Here is a 17,246-nt window from a genome sequence, read left to right as displayed (position 1 = left end):
ACAAAGGAGAGACCACAACTTACAGTGGAACAATTCCAAACAAATTTATTATTATTATAAGGTAAGAAGTATTCAATAGTTCCAAGTACAGTCTTTTGGTTTACTCAAACAAAATGCAATTTCACAAAGCAATCCTAACCTCGTGAGCAGTGCCATTTTGCTTAGAATAGACAGGTGCTGTATACTGTCACTTTGTGGCTGATCTGCTGCAGCAGCTCCTTGACGGAAGCCTCCAGCTCCACCAGCTGCTCCGACTTCACCTCCAGGGCACGCTGATTGTCCTCATACGACTTCTCAAGCTCTGGAAAGGTAAACAAACATAATGAGTAACACAGTGGTGCTTTGGTTAACGTCATTAATTGGTTCTACAAGGTCAGATACAAACAAAAATCGACCCGAACCAAAGTAAGTCTCCGCAAAGGAAATCATGTCAATCCAATGAATCCCTTCCACACACCCAAAATGGTTTTATAGACAATAATTATAGGTTTATACGCAGAAAAATATGCAAAAATAATGACAAACTGCCAATTCACATGTCTACCATTATCTAAGACTATTATACAGCGTGAAGTCAGGCAAAGGGGAGATATACGCAGCTATACACAACCTACCACTTCACTTCATACTTCCATTCCGGACATGGAATGTCTTTATTTACATTCAGAAAATCTTTCAAGTAATATATTTAGCATTTTGTATGTTTTGAAAGCAGCTAAATAGTAACATAAAATGTAGTTTTATACCCCATTAGTTAGATTGTTTTATATATGATTTGTTTTATTCGCTTACTTGGAGTCAACTTTTTTCGCTTTTTAATGTTTGCTTAAGCATTTTGTTCCTTTTTCAATAGCTTGTAAATATGACTCATTGATATTGGTAAGATGTTTACTGAATATCCATCCATCCATCCATTTTCTATGTGCGAAGCCGTTTATATACACATCATGTATTCCTTGAAAACACCTGTGTATGATCACTTTGTGGTACCTTGTCTAGTATTATCTTGCTAATTTAACTTCCTTATTTTCATTCTGTAGTCTTCTGCTTCTTTGCATTGAATCATATTTTGGGTATTATAAGAAGTTATCTTCATGTACAGTATACAATGTATATCAATGCTACTTTTACATACAGTATATTGGCTGATGTATCGTCATCGGCATGGACCCCCAAAATCCCATATTAAGGCAGTTCTAGACAACAATGGTGCCCAGACTCAACATTGCCACCTGCTGGACCTTCACTGAGGTGTACTCACTTGTGGAACCATCTGTTTAGACATATTGGCAGCCGAGTGTTGAGTCCCATTTCTATTGTAATGTTTTCTTGAAAATGTTGATTTGATTGCCAAAATATAGGCTTGTCACAATCACAAATGTTTCTGCTTGATAATTGTGCGACAAATGATCATCGATAAAACTGTAAAACTGACGTTAACGAGGGTATAGTACCACAATAATGCATTTTTGTCAGATATCATTATGTATTTCACTCACGCTCTGATTGGCCATGGAGGACCGAGACACTACAGGTTTTCTTTCCAGCCGGTCACTAAAGCAGGTGATTTTAATGATTAACCCTCCTTCAGTTTGAGGGAAGGAGCTCGTCAATGAAATCACCTGCTGGAGAAACTGCTTGGAAAGAAAACCTGCAGTGTTCTGGTACGGATCCCCTGTCCAGTCCGTCAGAGCGGAACATTCAACCAGTGAAAAGTCATTTCACCTTTTAAAAGCCTCAGCTGGTTACTGGCTTGCAACAGCAGCTCCTTGGCTTCTCGCTGCAATGACTCCGCCCTCTTCTTGGCATCAGCCACACCTCCTCCTTTTGCATCAATTAGCTGCTCGACAATGGAGAACTTCTCCGTTATTTCGGCTTCCATGTCCTACAAATGACAATGCAAACTAAGACAAAAGGACAAAAACAAAGTACGGGACTTGCTGAGTCATTTGACCTTTCAACTGACCTTTTTGACTTCACTGGCTATTTGTCTTATCCTGGTTGCATCCTGAATGGTGCGTTCACTGCTCAGAGTGGCATTCAGAGTTTTGTCTCTCAGCAGCGACATGTTATCATCAAGGCGCTGCAGTCGGAGAGTGGCGTTGGCCAGTTTGAACTCAGCATTCGTCGTCTCTGACTTGACCTGAGCCAGTAAAATATAACATGATGAAGTTATTTTGACTAAGACTTGTGAAATATTTCTACACAGACAACTGACTGAGAGTAGCAGCTTTTTGGTGCTGTTGATATCGGTGGTGGCTTGCTGGATCGCACTGCTGGCAGCCGTCTGAGCTCGCTGAGCCTCCTCCAGAGCTTGCTTCACCGTCTCAGCAGAGTCCTTCACGTCGGCTGCCTCCTGACTGTCAGGTACACTTTTATTATTGCAATCCTGACATGGTTTAAGTGAGGAATACAAAAACCCTCAATGGTTTGTTCTTAATACTGCAAACTGAATAGAGTCGTGTTGCGCTACACTGCAAATGATGTACTATGTTTCGTGGCTGACGATGGCCCATTATTAGTCTAAAAATATGGAAATATTCTCTACTGTGCGTTCTACAAATATGAAAACACAAACAGCGACATTGTTACTATTATTGTTAACATTGTTACACCCAAGAACTATGTTCCTCCAGTAGTGACCCCTGGCCACTCCACTGCGGCTAGCTACTAGCTTCACCACACACTAACTAACATGCCTCATTATTTCCTCAGTACAAAAGCTAACGCTACATGAATGAGATGTTTTCTATGGGAGATATATTTTTGCAGAGGTATATTTGAACATACTCGAGTATGCTGGGATCGTGCAGGAGTCGCCAACAAAATGAAAATGGCCCAGAGCTACTTATTTTTGTCAAATGAATTTTCATAGATTGCGACCCAAACTAATCTGGCCTCATGTATAAATGCAACACATCTAAAATAGAAGAGCTGAAGCAAATATTTTTTTATCCTTTGGTGAGCTACTCAAAATCTGCTGGGTTGACTGGCAGTTCCCGAGCTACTGGTTGGAGACCTGTGGTATAGTGTGTTTGTGTACGTAGATACATCTATGCTAGAAAAGCATAAGCTAATCAAGTGTGTATCGGTAATGGTCTCTTGACATGGCAGTGATGCACTTCACCACCGAATATGATAGAATAGCAATAAAACCGAAATGTGACCTCACCTAGCTTGACGTGCTAATTCAAGCAGGCGTTCAGCTTTCTGAATGTCGTCAGCGCTCTGCTGCAGCATGGTCTCCAGATTGCCCAGTTCCCCCACCTTCTGTTGAATTTCATCTGTCAGGTTCTGAAGCTGCTCTGATGTGGTGGGCATCTGCATGGCTAGCACCTCGTTAGCCACTTTTTCAATACTCTCAAGGTCTGCTCCATCCTCTGAAATAGAAACGTACTCTATTTACAAACACTTTAAAAATAATAATATTACATTTTATTTGTTGCCGCCTTTCAAAACACCCAAGGTCACCAAGGTCACATGCAAAAATAAACACAATTTGTTTCTTTCGACTTTTTCCTTACGGAGTCACAACAGCTTATCTTTTTGATCCACATACTGATTTTTGGCTGAGCCCTTTATATTCCGGATGTCCTTCCTGACACGTGCAAAAATAAACACAATAAAAAATACAATACAAATAAATAATAAAACAAGTAAAAACGGTAATACAAAAGGAAAAGCCAGACAAAACTAAGGTCAGTAGGAGAAAGCAGTTTTGAACAGGTGAGTTTTGAGTTGAGATTTCAAAATGTGCAGAGTGCAGTAAACGGATGTGTAGTGGTAGAGTGGCGAGTCGAGGGGCTGAGCAGCTGAAGTTGCCAATTTAAAGCGAGGAGCAGGGCAGCAGAAGATAAACAAGCGTGAGCGGGATGGGATTGTGGGGAGATCACGTCAAGAAGGTTATGGAGTGCTTTGAATCAGCTGAAGTATGGATGAGGTTCTGTGGAAGACCAGTCCCAAGGGTCAGTCAGTTACAGATGAAAGTGACCAACGCATTCATAAGAATTTCTGCTGAAAGTTGAGACAGGCAACTAAAAATGTTGGGGAAGGGGAAGAAGGTAAATAATAAAAAGTAGCGGACGGAGGACAGAACCTTGAGGGACATCGTGAGTTATTAGTGAGCATGAGGATTTGACCTTTTGACCTTGTGTGGGAATAAAACCATTGGATGGCTGTGCCAGAGACACCAATGGAGGCGAGGCGGTCCAGGTGGTCCAGGTCCAATGTGATCAGAATATTCTGGCAGTCCAGTTTTGAATCAGCTGAAGTCAATGGATGAGTTTCTGTCTGAAGGGCATTGCAGTAATCGAGGCGAGGCGTGACCAATGCATTAATGAGGATTTATTAAGGAGTGTTGGGAGGGAGAGGGTCGGAGTCGGGAGATTAGAAGGAGAATGTACTGTCAAGGGTGACTCCAAGGCTCTTAACTTGGGAAACGCTAGGACCTGGGAATCCATGAATTAGAGTAGTACGGGGGTGGAGAGTCATGACTTAGAGCCTACAAGTAGAACTTGACTTTTATTACCGTTTAGTTTGAGCTTATTGATGGACATCCAGTTAGTGATGGCTTGAAGAAGGAGGGCTCAGTTGAGATATCGATCTGGGTGTCATCAGCATAGCAATGAAAGTGGATGCCAAAATAACAAAAAATGCTATCAAAAGCTGGGCTAAGGTCCAGCGGGACGAGAATGGAGAGAAGGCCAGAGTCTGCTGCAAGGGGGGGGGGTCATTGGAGATAAGAACGAGAGCTGGTTCAGGACTGAAAACCTGACTGAAAGTACTGGAAGAACTGGTTAGTTAGTAGAAGGTCCTGGAGTTGAGCGGCTTTAGTAACTTGGAAATAAATGGAAGCTTAGATATTGGTCAGTAGTTATTTAGAACATGGGGCTCAAGACCAGGTTTTTTTGAGTACTGGAGTGACCGAGGCGGTTTTGAGAGAAGAGGGCACGGTGCTAGTAGACAAGAAGGTGATTAGAGCATCTGATCAGATCAATATCTGTTGACCGGGAGACAGTCCAAGTATCATCACCCTCCTCCACCCAGGAGGGCCTCAGAGGGGAGACGCAGGTCATTCACATAAGGTGGCCTCCTTGATGCCTTCCTAGTGATGTGTTCAAGGCACGCCAAGCTGGTATGAGACTAGGAAACACTAGCAGGATTATGTTTAACAGCTGGCCTTGATGGTTGGTTTTGATATCTTGCTGAAAGTGAATATGGATATATCGCCCGGCCCTACAATGCATTATTCCATATTCTTTCCATATTCATATCCATATTCTTATATTTCATTAAAATTATACAATGTTGAACTGTAGTAGACAAACCTGGGGTCAAATACATATTTCCCCCACTGAGTCTACCTTGTTTGTGAAGGTGTTTTTTGTATTCTTAAAATGGGATAACATGAAAAAATCTATAAATCATTTTTTTAAATACACGATGACACAGGTAACAAAAACAGAGAAACAAAGAAATCCAAGACGTACGTGTAAGAAAGTCTCTAATCTGTCTGATGAGGGTCCTCAAGTCCTTGTTGCTCCGGTCAACTTTGTGTTTGGTCTTGTTGGTCTTCATAAGGATGTCGTGAGCACTCATTTTTGCATCATCTGCCTGTTGTTTGAGTGCTGACACCTGAGGATGTTATATAACATATATAGTCCGGAAGGAGCACAATCATAAAAAGTATCTGACATTTTAATATCATGGACTGGGGTCTCACCATCTTTGCAAGTTTGTCCACCTTCCCCATGGCATGTAATATGTCCTGTTCAGTGTCACCAGCCTTCTGCCAGCTGGAATGGACTTTTGTCAACACACCATCACATTCTTCCCCTCCACACTGAGGACCACCTTCTGCATTCACACAGCCGAGACCCCCGCAGGCGGACAACCAACATGATTTCTGACTTGTTGGATTCCCGCATGTCTGGAGAGCCATAAAAGATCAAATTAACATTTACACACAGAGAGCAGCCTCCGTGAATGGTTGGCTTTATCCATTCAGACTCCATCACCTTGTCTGGGCCCCGTGACAGTTAGAACAGGGATGCCACTTCGTATCGTCTTAAAGCTTCGTCTATCAATCATATTTGTTGATATGGGACATGTCTCATTCAATACAGTCTTTTTTCAAAAGACAACCCCTCCAGTATCGTTTTAGATGATTTTGACTGATCTTTAAAGAACACAGAATATCGGGTTCTATGGCTATATAAACATGGAACCTACCAAATGAAAGATTCAACTCCTGTCTTTCTTCAGCAAAAAAGTGTTTCTACCTTTTGTTTTGTGTTTTGTTTCTACCTTTCTTTGTTTTTTGTAATCAGCAGTGAGCACATAAATAAGTATCAGGAAAATAAAATTCCTGATTAAAAAAGGGACAAAACCAGCTTTTTGTGATGAGATACATTTCAAGCGTAACTTTTCCCTTTGCAAATGTAAACAGCACAAAAATTGGTTGTTTTTAATCAAAACAATTTCACATTTGGAATTAAACTATTAAAAGCATCTGCGTGCTACAATCCAATGTTCTGCTTCCTCCTTGCTGTCATATACAGTATGTTTTTATTTTCCATTCAAATTCATATGCTGAGCTTTTATTAAATGCACTTCTGCAAACGTCTGGCTGTTTTCACTGCACTACAAATGACATCCATTAGTGAACGGTTAACGCATCATCTCTTTGGTAAGTCAACACTTGAATAACGCAGTAAGTATAACTCGTTTTTTTGTCTTGTTAATATGTTTATATTGGCTTTTCTTGCTATCTTACATGTACAGGTATTTGGTTTTAGTGTGCTTTTTGTGTCTTTCTGCAGCTGGAACATCTGATTTCCTTGTTGCGTGATAGATCGCATACAATTTAATTAACTCCTAGTTGGTGGTGGTGGGGATTTTTGGCTGAATAAATGATTGTATGACAAAACATACAAAAATGTGCTTAGCCGAATAATCACATATTTCCCCTCCCACACCAACCAGATGCTGCCCAGACTGTGCCATGCACTCCCAGATGTTTCCTGCCATCTCGTCCAACTCATCATTTTGATGATTAAGACTTGAAGGCAGCCCTCGCCGGCATCTGTACCTTGTGGCTGAGCTCTGTCAGGTCCAAAGTCTGTATTTGTCCAGCCAGTTCATCCAGTCTCTGAGCATGCTCAGTGTGTCTCCTGAGGAACTCATCCCTGGTTTGGTTCATCTTGTCCCCAGTGAGTTCCCGTAGTTTAGCAGAGTTCTCCACAGGACTGCCAGGGTCAATAGTTGAGGCATTTGCTTGACCTTCAGCCACCTGAGACTGCAGGAAGTACTTACTAACACTGTTTGCAGCGCCTGTCAACACAGAAATACACATTGAAATAATCACTAATAAGAAGAAGAAGAATAAACACCTAATAATGAATTATGGGCCTAATATTGACATAAAAATATGGTCTCTGTATCGCAATCTCCCTTTAATGAAAGCTGATGAAAAGCACAAAATTGTAATTTGGCTGAAATTGCAGCATCATGCAGTTAATACTGTGGCGTTCCTAAATTGTGGGGATCAAATACTCAAATCCCTGCTGTACAGAATGTGTCTGTTCTCACCTCTGATGTCGGAGTTCTTAATGAACTCAACCTGATCCAAAATGTCCTGAACTGTCTGCTCCAGTTTCTGAGCATGCGCCGTCAGCAATTTCAGTTCATTCTCCATGATGTTGTCATCTTCCTGCACGTCGAGCAGCGTCCTTTCAGTGTCATTCAGTGACTGGCTAAGAGCCTCCATCAAGTCACTGACGGACAGATGTCATTGGTTAGCTTTGACATATTAAAGCCAGTCAGTTCAGACAAATCCATTCTCACCTAGCCTCTTGTAGGAGCTGCTGGATCTCGCTTAGTGGTTGAGAGGCGGGATTCTGGTTCAGGATGGCGTAGATGTCGGAGGCGCTCCTCTCCATGATATCAATCGGTTTTCTGTAGGGTCCAGCGACTCCGCTAGCTTTGATAGCATTTACCTTGTTTGCAAGGCGGTGTGTCTGATTTGTGAGCTGCCCAACGACAGCATCCCATTCCGAGAAGCACTGGTGGCACCGCTTGCAGTTAGGGAAGGTACCAGAGAACCCACGGGCGCATGTGTCACAGCGTGGTCCGGACACGCCTTCTTCACATGCACAGTGACCGTTGTTTCTGTTGCATTGCTGCTGAGCGATACCACGAGGATCACAGTCACATGCTGATGAAAGAACCACACATGGCTTTAGAATGGGAACCTTTCTTAATACAATAAAACTTATATATTTAAATGTAGTTTCTGGGGAGAGAATAACATCGTAATATAACGTGAATAAAGTCAAAATGACAAAAAGAGATTTTACAAGAAACTTTCAATGAAACAATCACAGAAACTGGAAAAGAATGCTGCAATTTTACGAGTTGAAATCAAAATATTATGTTTTTTTTCCACTTTTCTGACCTATAAATGTTGTTAAAATGTTGTATTCTTGTGTTCAACTATGGCAAAGTGCATTTGGAAGTGAGTCCTGAAATAAGTTTAAAGAATTTAGTGATGGGTCTGAATGCTTGGTTTCAGATAGTTTTTTTTCTAACACTGTGATATCACAGTGACCCGGACTTCCTTATATGGGCGTGCCGGGCACAAGCTGTACAAGCTGCTCGCTGTACAAGCTGAGTAAGCCCAATCACAGCAACTGAAATATGTGCAGATTCTGGAAGATCTAGAAAGCTTTCTGTGCAGGTTATTGTGTATAGCTGCTCTATAGGAGCCCACAACTCAATACAAAAGCCGGGAATTTGCATAATAAGTCCACTTTGAGCGAAAAAAGTTGCAATTTTATGAGAATAAACTTTTAATATTATGAAAAATATAATATTTATAATAATTATAATTATAATAACTATTATTACTATAACATAATAATAATAATAATAAAATAATAATAATAATAATAATAATTTAATATGGAAAAATAATTTCATTTTAATAACTTAGATTTGAAAAACAGTGTTTTAAAAATGTAAGAAACAACAAAACTAAGTAAAGTTGCAATATTAGGTTGGGGAAAAGTTATATTATTTAATGAAATTAAAATATTGTAGGAATAAAGTCAGACATTTTTCTGTGGACATTTTAAAGTAAAGCTTTACAGAAATCATCGATACATCCATTTTCTACATACGGTGTTGGAAATTCTTATGCGTTTTAATCCATCCAATGAACTGTCGACCAAAAAGCGGGGGCCGTGGAGCGAGAGTTGAAGCAGCGCGGGGCTAGCCAAGGCTAACGGCTATTCCCACACAAGAGGGGTGCTGATGCTGGGGGTCCCTGGCCACAAATGACAGTTGCAACGCTGCACGAGTCATCCTGGCATCAAGTGTACAAAATGTGACGGGCACCTTTGCCTGAACTAAAACAACTGTGCATTCTGGTGAGAGGAATGTGTTCTGTTTTACTGTTTACTGTTCTGTTTTACTGTTATATTACTGTGTTATTAATAATTAACATGTCTATATTTCTTAAAGGCAAAAGCACATGAAACATTATTTTATATGCAGCTACATACTACAGTCAGGCATTATTAAGGAGGTATACCTATAAAATCAGCAAATACTTATTTTCCCCACTCTATGTCAGAGTCTAAGTGTCAGAGAATTACCGTAATACCATAATGAAAATGACATGTTCACCTACCATGACATTGGACCTCCGGGTCTCCCCAGAACAGCTCTCTACACTCTCTGCATGTCCTGCCTCCAAAACCTGGCATACATGAACACTGACCGCTGATCTGTGGAAATAAGTTCTATGTTCTGACATCATGTTTAGCTGCAACAACCGATTTTGATAGCAGCACCGCTTACCTCATTGCACGACGTCTCGTATGAATGCTTAGTGTCACAGTCACAAGCCTGGCAGCCGCTACCGCTTGCCATGTTCCACGTGTCAGGCGCGCAACGGTCACAGTGCAGGCCAATCACATTGGGGAGACACTGGCACTGACCACTAGCGCGGTCACAGTGACAGTCACCTGATGATTGACAGCTGGTGGAATCACTGCCCAGTGGATGACAAATGCACTCTGTGGAATACAGCAAAGTAATCATCAGTAACTGCAACTCTCTCTCTCGCTCTCCAAACGTCCTTGTTAGCGTCTATGTGGAAACAAGAACCGGAAGTGCAAAAAACCAACAATGGAGCTGCTTTCAAAACATACAATATGTCAGAATTAGGGCTGTCAATCAGAATTAGGGCTGTCAATGCAGAGAAGCCCACAGGAGAATGACATGGCTTTGGAAGATTCTCATAACTGACAAGATACGAGTTAGTTGGAGGTACGCCTGCACATGTTTGCAGCTTTCTTGTTTGACATTATTGGAAAATCAAAAGAAAGCTCCACAAGAGTTCCAAAAGTCTGGTTCACCCTCAGGTGCAATTTCCAGATGCTTGAAGGCCCGCGTTCTGTTCCAATTATCCACAATCATAAACAGAAACACGGGAATGTCCAGCCATCACACCCACAAGGAAGGGCAGGATGTCTTTGTCCCAGAGATCCACACGTCTGAAATGTGCCAATCAACCCTAGAACCAAAGCTAAAGACCTTGTGAAGATGATGGCTAAGGCTGGTAAGCGTGTGTCATTCCAGTGTTCCACTCTGTCAAGAAGAGAGTAGTACCACAAAATTGAAATTCTCAAAAAATTCCACATGCAGTGAAATCAACTTACTCTTGCAGTCCTGCAGTAGGGCATTGCCATAGTATCCCAGCATGCAATATTCACAGGAATCCCCCTCACTGTGGTACAGGCAGCGAAGGCACTCGCCAGTTCGGACGTCACAGGATTGTGGGTCCAGCATATCAATGTTGTTGTTGCACTGGCAGGGCTGGCACGACCCTCCGCCCACATCAGGGTTTCCATAGTAACCAGGGGAGCACTCATCACATCGAGCACCTGAAAAAGAAAAATTCCTTTACCTAAATTTCTATGGCAAATCTTATAGTTCTATTTCTCAATTTTTCTGAAATTCATTCATTTTTCCACGATATTGTATTTAATGGTGATGTGACAGTGAGCTTAAAAATGAGCAAGTGAAACCTCTCACACTAACATATTTTTGTTTATTTGTGTCAGCTCAAAATAATATTAGCATATTTATGATTTTTTATATGATGATATTTATATTGATATGATGATTCTGTTTGTGAGTAAAAGACTATTTAGGAACATTCAGAAAGGATTGTTATTAAAGAATTGCCTCAATGCACCTTTCCTTCATGAAATGTACAAATGAAAATACCTAAAACCAAACAAAAAATAGTCATAAAACATTTCATCCAAATTGCAAACTCAATAATTATTTGATTTCTCTTTTAAAACACATTAAAATAAATAGACAGTAATCACTATATTACAGTAAATATTATTGTATTAAAATGCTGTAACTATTTCCACAGTTTTTGAATGTTTAATGCAATTTGCGATTTGTCCTATTTTTTCAACGGTCATTGAATGCACCGACGCACCATTCTCCGATGCAAAGAGGGCTGTATGGGTATATTTCCCCCCTTTTTCTTTCACCTCATATTTGCTCCCGAATGCATAAAGATAAGATTTGATGACTTTGAGTGCTAATGTGCATCATTGTGGTAGTTCCATGCTAGCAGAACATTGGACTTCAGCCACGGGCATCACATTGACAGCCCATCATAGCAGCTGGAACTCCAATTTAGCTGGCAGTTTAATGCCAAAATCATCAGAGAGATGTAAAAGTGTGAAAAGCACTGGTTAGTTGGGCCACTCTTATGCCAAGGTAGCACTGGATATGACAATAAAAACAATACCTGCACTGCTCCAGTCTCTGGTAGGCCATGGAATCCAGGATAAGTCAAACACAGCGACAGTAGATACAAATAACTTTGGTCTTGCTACAAGAGCCATCTACCAGGGCTTTGAAGCTAACTTTACCAATCTAAATACTCTTTTCTTTCTCCATTTCCCATCAATATTTGTTCCAGCTTGTGGCTACAGAGTTACCGTTCTTCAACCAAACTACGGTGGGGACCGAGGGTCAAACTCAAACAGGACAAACAGGAGCTCACATTAATCGCGCATCAAAAAATTTGAAAGGGAACTTCCGTTAATGCGTGATTAACATGTTAACTTTGATATTCCTAATATTTACACAATTATGCTTTTTTCACCTTTCCTGTTTGTGGTGGTTACCATCATTTTTAAATGAAACATATATCTATTTGTACATCTGTGCTAATAAAATGTATACACGTAAAACCAATTGATGTCTCCCATACAATGTTGAAGTACCTTTGTATCCAGTGTCACAGACGCAGAAGGCTTGTTGAGAATCATCGGTACGGAAACAACTTCTTGCAAACTGCCGCAGACTACTAGGGCCGTCAGGACACATGCAGGGGCGGCAGTGGTCAGCTGCACCCAGCATGGGATTGCCATAGTACCCATCCAAACACCTTAACAGGAAAGAATGATCGTGAGATTCTCTTGAGTGGAGACTGTCCTTTATTAACAGATCAGAATCCGTGTCAGAATCAGAACCAACTCTACTGGGCAAGTACATAGAAAAGGAGTTTGAAGTCGATAGCTGGTGTCACTCTGGAGAAGATGGGTTAGTGGTTGGAGTTATCATGTGTACACAGTGGAGCCCCTTTATCTCGGCATGAATGTTGCTTGTTTGTGACTTTGGCGCTTAAAGGGCTATATCGGTTTTCATTGAGTAAACTAGAGTCATGTATATTTCCCTCGGAACATCTTATGTACTGGAACTCACCTGTCACAGTTGTGTCCTGTGCTATAATGTCTGCAACTGAGGCACTCTCCAGTGAGATCATCACAGTCTTCTGTGTGCCCATTACAGGAGCATGGGCGGCAAGTCGGGAAGCCCCAGTGGCCTGGCAGACAGCGATTACACTGACGTCCATACGCTCCCGAAACACAAGCACATTGACCCGTGACGTGATCGCAAACCGGGGTCTGTGAGCCTTGAGGGTCGCAGTCACATACTGCAAACACAAAGACAGAACATCAGTTCAGATTCTGGATATACCTTCTCACTTATAGCGTGGTTTTTTTCAGATACACGCGAGAGATCGACGGAAATGTTTTTTTCAGAGATGATACCTAATTAGACTGTGCTAACGATACTGTGCCACACTTTCTCTGGCCGGAATCAATCACGAGCTGTCAGAGCACTCGCAACAAGCTTGTCAAGCCACTGGAAATCAGGTCATAATACAGTAGAACATACAGTAACAGTCTGACTTATGAGGCTCACCATGTAGACCACCTCTGTCACATTAAACACAGGTCTATGAAAATAATTAATGTATATCCTACAGCCAGATTTTAACAACGAATGTTATATGAATCTTTAGTTGTCTAATGGGTCACTTTCTCTGTTTCCACAAAGTCCACGTTGTGTGTTGGCTCATTTGCATAATGCAGTGATTGGTTCTTTACGGTTGGATGAGGGGAGAGGCGGGAAAGGCGTGTATGCACCCAGCCACGGAGATGAGCAATGAGCCGGCTCCAGTTGGCATCATACTTTCAGGAGATATGTAGGTCACAATGGAAACAGTGGAAAAACCATAATAGAAAAGTACAGTAAAAAATATGACTGAATGAATTGAGTTAGCCGAGTCACTAAAGGATTGTAAATTGGTGCTAAAGGATATTATTGTTTACATTTTTGAGACCAAATAAACTATTGTTATGATGACATATGATAATAACCATTATAAATTTTTCACATTTCATTTTCATATTTTCATATTTTCACTCTGTAAAATGGCGGAATTGTCCTGTGTGACATGTATTTTCTTCAAGGCAATTGATACTGACTATTATCTTATTTTATTCCTGCAATGAGCCACATCACACAGATGGCCCCTAAGCCACACTTTGGACACCCGCTAAACGCTATACTAAACCACATGTGCCACACTCCAGCCCAACCGTAAAATAGCATTGAGTTGGCCAACATTACAGATCTTATCAAACAAAGTGCTTAAAGGGATTTGCATGATTAAGCCACTTTACCGGTATAAATGACTCCTGTGGCATTTTAATTTTGAAAGTGGAAACAATATTGTACATATACATGACAAAATGCACAACCATTCTTTATAAGGGTGTAAAATTGAGACCAAAAGTCAAAATGATTGAATACACAAGAGGTAATGTCCAGTTCAGCCCAAAACCTAAAGTAGGTTTTGACTTTTGGCCCCCTTCTGTGTGACAAGATAATTATTTCGGCATTTACAAACACAGCTGTGACATATGCTGTGGGTATATACATACGTGGGTATATACATACGTGGGTATATACACATATGTACATATACCTTTGCAGCCACTTGGTCCAAACTGGAATGTGGCTGGAGCACATCTGTTGCACTCTCTGCCGATGACGTGACGGCGACACTGACATTGGCCTCCATTTGGGTCGCACACTGTGCTTAGAGATCCTTGTGGGTCACACTGGCATTCTGAAAAATTCAGATAAGTCTACATTCTGATCTTTTGATTGTGAATTTTACTCAACATCATCAGTCTCCTGTCATACTCGTACCTTTAGCTCCCTGGTGTAGCATTGCAGAAATGCTAAAGATAAAGTTTCTGCAAATTTCGGTCGTCTGTGTCTTGATCACGCTCTGGCTGTTCTCCAAACAACGATAACGCTGAAATGTTTCCCATCCACGATTTTCGCCAGCTTCGCCTCCTTCTGAGGCAGTAAACAGGTCCAGGTTCTTACAGTGAGGCATCAGCACAATCTGACAAGAAGAAGATGTGTCGGTTCTCAAACCTGAAGGAGTTTTGTCTCAACCTTTGTGGTCACAACAAAGTGAGACCAGTTTTACTCATAATTAAAGGATCCCTGACATGATGGCTACAGTTTGCTTAAACATATTATGCATTGTTTAGAACTATGTTCCACGTTGCTTGTTTTTTTTTAAAGAGGTTAGGACTTATCCTTCACGATGGTAGGCATGGCCAACTGGACATCAGCGGAGTAACACCTCTCGGCGAAAGCAGGCTAAACAAACACTTCTCAAAGTAGCTTGCCAACTTTGTTGGAAATATTTTTTCTCAAAATAGTAATCCTGCCAAAACTTGTGTTCACTATTCACTATTCACTATTCACTAACACTATTCCACCGTAGCAACAAGGCTTCAAAGCATTATACGTTATATGAACATCTTTTCACAAAAATAGGTTGATGGTGGGGTGCGAGGGCTAAGGATAAGCACGCCAGAATAATTCTGTGTTTTAAAGGCAACCAATCTTCATCTCCATGACTCGGGACTTAAGTCCATGTTCTCTATTTAATTTCCAAATGTTTCTCCTCGAAAAGCTATTGACATATTTCTCAAACCTTCACTATAAACATCGTTTGCCTCGTACGTGTGGGTGAGAGGTGTCACTTATGTCACTTCCGGAAATAACATTTTACTGCAACCACAAATTTGTCATTGTTGTATAAAAATGTAATTTTTGCTAATTTACCGTTCACTTTCAAAAAATGAAGAATGTAGAACCCAATTACAAACAACATATAACATATTTAAACAAAGTTGATCAAATCATGCCATTGACCCTTTAAGGTCTCATCTGACAATAAAAAAAGAATCTATAACAAAAATAATCTATAATAGCAGTGTCCGTTATGGTCTTCTAGTATTAAAATCTGATCCCAAAGGTTAAGGTTTTCTCACCGAATCAACGAGCGTGTACGGAGATTGAACATCACTGAGGGCGGAGTACAAAGGCAGACTAAGGCGGATGGTGTAGTTCAGACCAGATTCAAAACACACTGGTCTGGGAAGGGCCACATGTCTGAGAACAAAGAACAAATGGACATGATAACAATGCAAGATATGGCAATCAATCAAGAGCCAAAATAAAAGTCAGAATTCATTCAAATTAGCATTTGGGAAGAAAGAAGATCAAGCTACATGAACAATTCAAACTGAGGCAAGACATAACTATTGATAATTAATTGTCGCATTTCCACAAACTAGTCGCATTCTGTCAAAACATTGATTTTTTTCTGCTTTTATAAAGTGTTACAATTAGTTAATACAAATTTTTATTAAAAGTTAAAAGTTAATTAAAAGGATAATTGGGATTTTTTTGACAAAAATTTGTACGACATCCCTATCAGCAGTGTAGTGCATCAACTGTGACTTAACCCCCCACCTTAGTCCCATGAGCCTAGTTCTGGTCGAGTGTTGTTGTAGAGGAGGAACCGTATTTTCTGCATTACATGGCACAGTAATATAAATGTATATACTGCATATGCTATATAGCTTATTATTTATGCACATATTGACTACAATTAGTTTGAAAACAATTTACAATATTTTATATATTTTTATATTTTAGGGGTGTGCAATGCAGCCCGTATTTGTATTTGAGTAAAATTTAAAATAGACCCTCCCCCGGAAAAAAAGTAAATAACATAACAATAATAACAATAACCCAGAAGGCATCAAAGGCATTTTGCATTCCAAAAACGTGAATGTCAAGAAAAGTGGGAATTCCTGGTATGTGGAAAATGGCATGAATGTCATGAGCGGTGGTGCTGCTTTGCTGCCCTCTGCTGGTCATTTGTTGCAGTACACTAATGCTTGTCTGGGAGGCGCTCATTACACACCCCTGTTGCCAATTATGCTTGGACTACTTACGCCCTGCTCTGTCACTTATTTGTGCCAGATTGTCTTCCTGCATCCATGCCTGCTACATGCTTCTCCCAGCATTATGTACTTTCCCTGACCTTAGTATTTTTGTGTATTTTTTCCTGCTGGGTTCTCAGCAACGTTTTGTTGTTTGTTTGTTGTATCCTCGTGTCTAGCAATAATTTTAGTTTCGTTTTTTTTCTGTGACTAGGCCAAGCAACTTCAGTTGTATTTTGTTTTTGTTATGGATTTTTGTGGTTTTGTATTGCATAATATTGTAATATATATGTGACATGAGCTTTGCCTCTCTGCATCTTGTGATTCTAATTCTAGCTTTGGCCGCTCATGATGCTGACTCTCCTTAGTTAACTGTCTGAATGGGTTGAGAAATGTGGAAGTAGCTTGAGTTGATGTTGGAATGAGCTGAATCGATTGAGGAATGTGGAAGTAGTAGCAGGTGATTCGTTTTAGGGACAAGAAGGAATTTTGGTCAAATTTAGAATTTTGGATCAACCCCAAAATGAAATGAGTTCTTCC

At 40.6% G+C, this 17,246-nt stretch overlaps 1 protein-coding gene across 1 annotated transcript in view; it reads right to left on the bottom strand.

Annotated features, from left to right (window-relative positions):
- Positions 1–67: 67 nt before the first annotated feature.
- Positions 68–17,246, bottom strand: part of lamb1a (laminin, beta 1a) — a 37,005-nt gene continuing 19,826 nt past the window's right edge. Inside the window, exons 16-33 of the mRNA XM_078791048.1 lie at positions 15,747–15,867; positions 14,602–14,803; positions 14,375–14,518; positions 12,802–13,033; positions 12,321–12,484; positions 10,725–10,949; positions 9,862–10,079; positions 9,692–9,788; positions 7,846–8,215; positions 7,591–7,775; positions 7,091–7,332; positions 5,723–5,929; positions 5,490–5,634; positions 3,173–3,380; positions 2,219–2,360; positions 1,967–2,143; positions 1,726–1,885; positions 68–301 (exon numbers count right to left, since the gene is read on the bottom strand). Coding sequence (XP_078647174.1) covers positions 162–301; positions 1,726–1,885; positions 1,967–2,143; positions 2,219–2,360; positions 3,173–3,380; positions 5,490–5,634; positions 5,723–5,929; positions 7,091–7,332; positions 7,591–7,775; positions 7,846–8,215; positions 9,692–9,788; positions 9,862–10,079; positions 10,725–10,949; positions 12,321–12,484; positions 12,802–13,033; positions 14,375–14,518; positions 14,602–14,803; positions 15,747–15,867 — 3,379 coding nt within the window. The 3' untranslated portion in view covers positions 68–161. The remainder of the gene's footprint in view (positions 302–1,725; positions 1,886–1,966; positions 2,144–2,218; positions 2,361–3,172; positions 3,381–5,489; positions 5,635–5,722; positions 5,930–7,090; positions 7,333–7,590; positions 7,776–7,845; positions 8,216–9,691; positions 9,789–9,861; positions 10,080–10,724; positions 10,950–12,320; positions 12,485–12,801; positions 13,034–14,374; positions 14,519–14,601; positions 14,804–15,746; positions 15,868–17,246) is intronic.

Source organism: Doryrhamphus excisus, linkage group LG6, assembly GCF_037039965.1.
Source record: "Doryrhamphus excisus strain RoL-2023G ecotype Guam linkage group LG6, RoL_Dexc_Guam_v1.1, whole genome shotgun sequence".
In the NCBI taxonomy this organism is placed as follows: Eukaryota; Metazoa; Chordata; class Actinopteri; order Syngnathiformes; family Syngnathidae; genus Doryrhamphus; species Doryrhamphus excisus.
The sequence above is the reverse complement of the archived record's forward strand: the minus strand, read 5'-3'. Positions and strand labels throughout refer to the sequence as shown.